The sequence below is a fragment of the Telmatherina bonti genome (genome assembly GCF_933228915.1).
Source record: "Telmatherina bonti genome assembly, chromosome: 15".
Classification (NCBI taxonomy): Eukaryota; Metazoa; Chordata; class Actinopteri; order Atheriniformes; family Telmatherinidae; genus Telmatherina; species Telmatherina bonti.
In genome coordinates this window covers 37,619,801-37,628,264 of record NC_136613.1, presented here as the reverse complement: position 1 = coordinate 37,628,264, position 8,464 = coordinate 37,619,801, and the positions used below count along the sequence as shown (strand labels likewise).

At 56.9% G+C, this 8,464-nt stretch overlaps 1 protein-coding gene across 1 annotated transcript; it reads left to right on the top strand.

The window, feature by feature from the left end:
- Positions 1–597: 597 nt before the first annotated feature.
- Positions 598–1,560, top strand: LOC306766938 (complement C1q-like protein 2; the record flags this gene model as incomplete). Its single annotated transcript, XM_079254796.1, has 2 exons — positions 598–1,161; positions 1,381–1,560. 2 exons carry the CDS (start codon positions 598–600, stop codon positions 1,558–1,560), a joined length of 744 nt encoding a protein of 247 aa, XP_079110922.1.
- Between the last annotated feature and the right edge of the window lie 6,904 nt (positions 1,561–8,464).

The following is an 8,464-nucleotide window of genomic DNA, read 5'->3' as shown; positions in this document are numbered from 1 at the left end:
ACACTCGCGCGCGTACACACTCACACACACAGAAGTAAAGTGTTCACGGACCATAAACTCCCTAAATGTGCACGTGATGCCTATTTGTGTGATGAAGGTGTCTTGGTCCTCGTGACAGTGTCAGCCTTGCAGAGACACGTTTCAGGTGTTTTTCAGGCGGAGAGAAGAGAGGAAATGTCTCCGCGTGAGCTTCAGTAATGCTTCCTGATCCGCTCCCTGCGGACGGATTACACTTCATACATAAAGATCATCTGATTATTGGGAAATCTTCATTCAAATCGCAGCCGGTTTCTGCCTGAACACGCGAGTCAGCTGAAAACTATCAGAAACCGCTGGAAGCTCGTTGTGCTGCGCAGCCATCAAGATGATCCCCCGTCAGGCTGCCACGCCGGTCTCCCCCCCCCTCTCTCTCTCCCCCTCCCTCCCTGAACTCCGCGCAGAGCATCTCCCAGAACGTCGTCTCTGCTCCTCCCGCCTGGTCTCTGTGCGCTCCCGCCACCTTCCACCATTACGTCCCAACGCACAGCAGATGTTGTAGCGCGCGCCTCGCGGACCCTGCAGAGGAAGACCATCATCGCCGCAGTGGTTGGGGTCGTCATGGTTCTGGCTGTCATCATTGCCATTCCCCTGCTGCTCCAAACCTCCAGGACCGATGCGCACTACGAGATGATGGGGACGTGCCGGATGATCTGCGACCCGTACAGCCCCAGACCGAGTGCCACGGCTCTTGAGGTCATGCAGGACCTGAGCGCCGTCCCGTCTCCCAGCTTCGTTCAGGGCACTAAAGGCGAACCAGGTCGGCCTGGGAAACCTGGGCCAAGAGGGCCTCCAGGCGAACCGGGACCACCCGGTCCGAGAGGGCCGCCGGGTGACAGAGGAGATTCTGGGAAGACGGGCTCTGCTGGAGAACTGGAGAGCAGCGAGGAGCTGGGCTCTGCTGGAGGGGCAAAGATCGCGTTTTATGTGGGTCTGAAGAACCCCCATGAGGGCTACGAAGTCCTGAGGTTCGACGACGTTGTGACGAACTTGGGGAACCACTACGACCCCACGACCGGCAAGTTCACCTGCCAGGTGTCCGGGATTTACTACTTCACGTATCACGTGCTGATGCGCGGAGGAGATGGCACGAGCATGTGGGCAGATTTGTGTAAAAACGGACAGGTAAATATGTTCTGTGTGTGTTGAATGTGCACGCGCTTAACACATCAGCTTGTGCGCGTAAACTGGCTCTGCGTGTTGAGATGCGGAATTACGCACAGTCCAGTCCAGAATCCCGCGTGACAGTGGATGGATGTGTGCCTTATGAGTTCATCCCGAAGTGAGTGCGCTTGGCTGAGCGCGTGCGCGCGCCTCACGCTCTCTCCCTCCCTCCCTCTCCAGGTCCGAGCCAGCGCCATCGCGCAGGACGCAGACCAGAACTATGACTACGCCAGCAACAGCGTGGTTGTGCACCTGGACTCTGGGGATGAAATCTACGTGAAACTGGACGGCGGGAAGGCGCACGGCGGGAACAACAACAAGTACAGCACGTTCTCCGGGTTCCTGCTGTACCCGGACTGACCTGGACATCAGGTCCACCACCGGGCTGTGGGGCCTCCATTTACCCCGGTGGAGCCCGGCTCACCAGTCCATCTTCAGCTTTAAAATGTTCTTAGTTAATAAAACAGTTTCATGGAATAATTTCCCCTACAGGGACAAAATAATCCCACTTCCGGTCGCGTGGAGCTCCTCTGGATCATCTCACTCCTGGTTCTGCTCCGGAAATAAGTTCCGTGCTTCAATCCGAGAAGATTTTACAGAAATAAAGTAACTTTGGTGATTTTCCCCTCATTGTTCTGCCTGTGCTCTGAGTGTGTGTGTGTGTGTGTGTGTGTGTGTGTGTGTGTGTGTGTGTGTGTGTTGATCGGGTTGAAACTGACCTTGTTGATGGACCAGACTGTGTGACTTTATGATGTTTCTGTTAGGAAGTGTGTAAAAAAGATTCACATCTAAACACAACCAGTCTCTTCATGGTGTGTAAATATTTACTCAGAAAGGAAGGAAGGAAGGAAGGAAGGAAGAATGAATGGAGGAAGTCATGTAAACTGGACTTTTATCAGTAATTAAATGTGTTGTTGCACAAAGATTTCTATTTGTCTCCATATTTGAAGGAAATGTTGGTCTGAACTTCAATAAACTGTTTTCTATGCTGTGATGGTTTGTTGTATAAAAGCAGAAGTTCAGACGTTTCTGTCTGGTTCTGGAGGACTGGTTTTCTGTCTCATGTCCCTGGTCTCATGTCCCTGGTCTCATGTCCCTGGTCTCCGTCTAATGTCCCTGGTCTCCTGTCCCTGGTCTCATGCCCCTGGTCTCCGTCTCATGTCCCTGGTCTCATGTCCCTGGTCTCCATCTCATGTCCCTGGTCTCATGCCCCTGGTCTCCTGTCCCTGGTCTCATGTCCCTGGTCTCATGTCCCTGGTCTCATGCCCCTGGTCTCATGTCCCTGGTCTCATGCCCCTGGTCTCCTGTCCCTGGTCTCATGTCCCTGGTCTCTGTCTCATGTCCCTGGTCTCCTGTCCCTGGTCTCATCCCCTGGTCTCCGTCTCATGTCCCTGGTCTCTGTCTCATGTCCCTGGTCTCCGTCTCATGTCCCTGGTCTCCTGTCCCTGGTCTCTGTCTCATGTCCCTGGTCTCCGTCTCATGTCCCTGGTCTCCTGTCCCTGGTCTCATGCCCCTGGTCTCCGTCTCATGTCCCTGGTCTCTGTCTCATGTCCCTGGTCTCCGTCTCATGTCCCTGGTCTCCTGTCCCTGGTCTCCGTCTCATGTCCCTGGTCTCATGTCCCTGGTCTCCTGTCCCTGGTCTCCGTCTCATGTCCCTGGTCTCATGTCCCTGGTCTCCTGTCCCTGGTCTCCGTCTCATGTCCCTGGTCTCATGTCCCTGGTCTCCGTCTCATGTCCCTGGTCTCATGTCCCTGGTCTCCTGTCCCTGGTCTCCGTCTCATGTCCCTGGTCTCATGTCCCTGGTCTCCTGTCCCTGGTCTCCGTCTCATGTCCCTGGTCTCCGTCTCATGTCCCTGGTCTCCGTCTCCTGTCCCTGGTGTCCGTCTCATGTCCCTGGTCTCATGTCCCTGGTCTCCGTCTCATGTCCCTGGTCTCCTGTCCCTGGTCTCATGTCTCTGGTCTCCGTCTCATGTCCCTGGTCTCCTGTCCCTGGTCTCATGTCTCTGGTCTCCGTCTCATGTCCCTGGTCTCCTGTCCCTGGTCTCATGTCCCTGGTCTCCTGTCCCTGGTCTCCATCTCATGTCCCTGGTCTCCTGTCCCTGGTCTCATGTCTCTGGTCTCAGTCTCCTGTCCCTGGTCTCATGTCCCTGGTCTCATGTCCCTGGTCTCCGTCTCATGTCCCTGGTCTCATGTCTCTGGTCTCCGTCTCATGTCCCTGGTCTCATGTCCCTGGTCTCCTGTCCCTGGTCTCATGTCCCTGGTCTCATGTCTCTGGTCTCCGTCTCATGTCCCTGGTCTCCTGTCCCTGGTCTCCATCTCATGTCCCTGGTCTCATGTCCCTGGTCTCATGTCTCTGGTCTCCGTCTCATGTCCCTGGTCTCATGTCCCTGGTCTCATGTCTCTGGTCTCCGTCTCATGTCCCTGGTCTCCTGTCCCTGGTCTCCATCTCATGTCCCTGGTCTCCTGTCCCTGGTCTCATGTCCCTGGTCTCCTGTCTCTGGTCTTCGTCTCCTGTCCCTGGTCTCCTGTCCCTGGTCTCCATCTCATGTCCCTGGTCTCCTGTCCCTTGGTCTCCTGTCTCTGGTCTCCGTCTCCTGTCCCTGGTCTCCTGTCTCTGGTCTCCGTCTCCTGTCCCCGGTCTCCTGTCCCTGGTCTCCATCTCATGTCCCTGGTCTCATGTCCCTGGTCTCCTGTCCCTGGTCTCCTGTCCCTGGTCTCATGTCCCTGGTCTCCGTCTCATGTCCCTGGTCTCATGTCCCTGGTCTCCTGTCCCTGGTCTCATGTCTCTGGTCTCCGTCTCATGTCCCTGGTCTCATGTCCCTGGTCTCCTGTCCCTGGTCTCATGTCCCTGGTCTCATGTCTCTGGTGTCCGTCTCATGTCCCTGGTCTCATGTCCCTGGTCTCCTGTCCCTGGTCTCCATCTCTTGTCCCTGGTCTCATGTCCCTGGTCTCATGTCTCTGGTCTCCGTCTCATGTCCCTGGTCTCATGTCCCTGGTCTCATGTCTCTGGTCTCCGTCTCATGTCCCTGGTCTCCTGTCCCTGGTCTCATGTCTCTGGTCTCCGTCTCCTGTCCCTGGTCTCCTGTCCCTGGTCTCCATCTCATGTCCCTGGTCTCCTGTCCCTGGTCTCATGTCCCTGGTCTCCTGTCTCTGGTCTTCGTCTCCTGTCCCTGGTCTCCTGTCTCTGGTCTCCGTCTCCTGTCCCTGGTCTCCTGTCCGTGGTCTCCATCTCATGTCCCTGGTCTCCTGTCCCTGGTCTCCTGTCTCTGGTCTCCGTCTCCTGTCCCCGGTCTCCTGTCCCTGGTCTCCATCTCATGTCCCTGGTCTCCTGTCCCTGGTCTCCTGTCTCTGGTGTTCGTCTCCTGTCCCTGGTCTCCTGTCTCTGGTCTCAGTCTCCTGTCCCTGGTCTCCTGTCCCTGATCTCCATCTCATGTCCCTGGTCTCATGTCCCTGGTCTCCTGTCCCTGGTCTCCATCTCATGTCCCTGGTCTCATGTCCCTGGTCTCCTGTCTCTGGTCTCCGTCTCCTGTCCCTGGTCTCCTGTCCCTGGTCTCCTGTCCCTGGTCTCATGTCTCTGGTCTCCTGTCCCTGGTCTCCTGTCTCTGGTCTCTGTCTCATGTCCCTGGTCTCCTGTCCCTGGTCTCATGTCCCTGGTCTCATGTCTCTGGTCTCCGTCTCATGTCCCTGGTCTCATGTCCCTGGTCTCCATCTCATGTCCCTGGTCTCATGTCCCTGGTCTCATGTCTCTGGTCTCCATCTCATGTCCCTGGTCTCCTGTCCCTTGGTCTCCTGTCTCTGGTCTCATGTCCCTGGTCTCCATCTCATGTCCCTGGTCTCATGTCCCTGGTCTCCTGTCCCTGGTCTCCTGTCTCTGGTCTTCGTCTCCTGTCCCTGGTCTCCTGTCCCTGGTGTCCTGTCCCTGGTCTCCATCTCATGTCCCTGGTCTCCTGTCCCTGGTCTCCTGTCTCTGGTCTTCGTCTCCTGTCCCTGGTCTCATGTCCCTGGTCTCCTGTCCCTGGTCTCCATCTCATGTCCCTGGTCTCCTGTCCCTGGTCTCAGTCTCCTGTCCCCGGTCTCCTGTCCCTGGTCTCCATCTCATGTCCCTGGTCTCCTGTCCCTGGTCTCCTGTCTCTGGTCTTCGTCTCCTGTCCCTGGTCTCCTGTCTCTGGTCTCAGTCTCCTGTCCCTGGTCTCCATCTCATGTCCCTGGTCTCCTGTCCCTGGTCTCCATCTCATGTCCCTGGTCTCATGTCCCTGGTCTCCTGTCTCTGGTCTCAGTCTCCTGTCCCTGGTCTCCTGTCTCTGGTCTTCGTCTCCTGTCCCTGGTCTCCTGTCCCTGGTCTCCGTCTCCTGTCCCTGGTCTCCATCTCATGTCCCTGGTCTCATTTCCCTGGTCTCCTGTCCCTGGTCTCCTGTCTCTGGTCTCCGTCTCCTGTCCCCGGTCTCATGTCTCTGTTCTCCTGTCTCCTGTCCCTGGTCTCATGTCTCTGGTCTCCGTCTCCTGTCCCTGGTCTCCGTCTCCTGTCTCTGGTCTCCGTCTCCTTTCCCTGGTCTCCTATCCCTGGTATCATGTCCCTGGTCTCATGTCTCTGGTCTCCGTCTCCTGTCCCTGGTCTCATGTCCCTGGTCTCCTGTCCCTGGTATCATGTCCCTGGTCTCATGTCTCTGGTCTCCGTCTCCTGTCCCTGGTCTCATGTCCCTGGTCTGATGTCTTTGGTCTCCGTCTCCTTTCTCTGGTCTCCATCTCCTGTCCCCGGTCTCATGTCCTTGGTCTCCTGTCCCTGGTCTCCTGTCCCTGGTATCATGTCCCTGGTCTCATGTCTTTGGTCTCCGTCTCCTGTCTCTGGTCTCCGTCTCCTGTCCCTGGTCTCATGTCCCTGGTCTCCTGTCCCTGGTATCATGTCCCTGGTCTCATGTCTCTGGTCTCCGTCTCATGTCCCTGGTCTCATGTCTTTGGTCTCCGTCTCCTGTCTCTGGTCTCCATCTCCTGTCCCCGGTCTCATGTCCCTGGTCTCATGTCCCTGGTCTCCTGTCCCTGGTATCATGTCCCTGGTCTCATGTCTTTGGTCTCCGTCTCCTGTCTCTGGTCTCCGTCTCGTGTCCCTGGTCTCATGTCCCTGGTCCCCTGTCCCTGGTATCATGTCCCTGGTCTCATGTCTCTGGTCTCCGTCTCATGTCCCTGGTCTCATGTCTTTGGTCTCCGTCTCCTGTCTCTGGTCTCCATCTCCTGTCCCCGGTCTCATGTCCTTGGTCTCATGTCCCTGGTCTCCTGTCCCTGGTATCATGTCCCTGGTCTCATGTCTTTGGTCTCCGTCTCCTGTCTCTGGTCTCCGTCTCCTGTCCCTGGTCTCATGTCCCTGGTCTCCTGTCCCTGGTATCATGTCCCTGGTCTCATGTCTCTGGTCTCCGTCTCATGTCCCTGGTCTCATGTCTTTGGTCTCCGTCTCCTGTCTCTGGTCTCCATCTCCTGTCCCTGGTCTCATGTCCCTGGTCTCCGTCTCCTGTCCCCGTTCTCCTGTCCCCGGTCTCATGTCCCTGGTCTCCTGTCCCTGGTATCATGTCTCTGGTCTCCGTCTCATGTCCCTGGTCTCCTGTCTCTTGTCTCCGTCTCCTGTCCCCGGTCTCATGTCCCCGGTCTCATGTCCCTGGTCTCCGTCTCCTGTCCCCGGTCTCCTGTCCCCGGTCTCATGTCCCTGGTCTCCTGTCTCTGGTCTCCGTCTCCTGTCCCCGGTCTCATGTCCCTGGTCTCATGTCCCTGGTCTCCTGTCCCTGGTATCATGTCCCTGGTCTCATGTCTTTGGTCTCCGTCTCCTGTCCCTGGTCTCGTGTCCCTGGTCTCCTGTCCCTGGTATCATGTCCCTGGTCTCCTGTCCCTGGTATCATGTCTCTGGTCTCCGTCTCATGTCCCTGGTCTCATGTCCCTGGTCTCCTGTCCCCGGTCTCATGTCCCCGGTCTCATGTCCCTGGTCTCCGTCTCCTGTCCCCGGTCTCCTGTCCCCGGTCTCATGTCCCTGGTCTCCTGTCTCTGGTCTCCGTCTCCTGTCCCCGGTCTCATGTCCCTGGTCTCATGTCCCTGGTCTCCTGTCCCTGGTATCATGTCCCTGGTCTCATGTCTTTGGTCTCCGTCTCCTGTCCCTGGTCTCGTGTCCCTGGTCTCCTGTCCCTGGTATCATGTCCCTGGTCTCCTGTCCCTGGTATCATGTCTCTGGTCTCCGTCTCATGTCCCTGGTCTCCTGTCTCTTGTCTCCGTCTCCTGTCCCCGGTCTCATGTCCCCGGTCTCATGTCCCTGGTCTCCGTCTCCTGTCCCCGGTCTCCTGTCCCCGGTCTCATGTCCCTGGTCTCCTGTCTCTGGTCTCCGTCTCCTGTCCCCGGTCTCATGTCCCTGGTCTCATGTCCCTGGTCTCCTGTCCCTGGTATCATGTCCCTGGTCTCATGTCTTTGGTCTCCGTCTCCTGTCCCTGGTCTCGTGTCCCTGGTCTCCTGTCCCTGGTATCATGTCCCTGGTCTCCTGTCCCTGGTATCATGTCTCTGGTCTCCGTCTCATGTCCCTGGTCTCATGTCCCTGGTCTCCTGTCCCTGGTATCATGTCCCTGGTCTCATGTCTTTGGTCTCCGTCTCCTGTCCCTGGTCTCATGTCCCTGGTCTCCTGTCCGTGGTATCATGTCTCTGGTCTCCGTCTCATGTCCCTGGTATCATGTCCCTGGTCTCATGTCTCTGGTCTCCGTCTCATGTCCCTGGTATCATGTCCCTGGTCTCCGTCTCATGTCCCTGGTATCATGTCCCTGGTCTCATGTCTCTGGTCTCCGTCTCATGTCCCTGGTATCATGTCCCTGGTCTCCGTCTCATGTCCCTGGTCTCATGTCTCTGGTCTCCGTCTCATGTCCCTGGTCTCATGTCTTTGGTCTCCGTCTCCTGTCTCTGGTCTCCGTCTCATGTCCCTGGTCTCATGTCTCTGGTCTCCGTCTCATGTCCCTGGTCTCATGTCTTTGGTCTCCGTCTCCTGTCTCTGGTCTCCATCTCATGTCCCTGGTCTCCCGCCTCAGGGATCAGGTTCCATCTGGTCCTGAAAACAGACCTGGATCCGGTTCTGACATGAAGTTCTGAAGGGAGACCTGGAACTCTGAGAGGATCCTGGTCTGGGTTAGGATTTTAGTTTTTTATTCTGGATCTAACAGGAGGAGGATGAAGATAAAATCCGATCTGTGATGAGCCTCCTCATCAGAACTTCCTGCAGCATCTTGGATCAGATGGAGACTTTTCATCA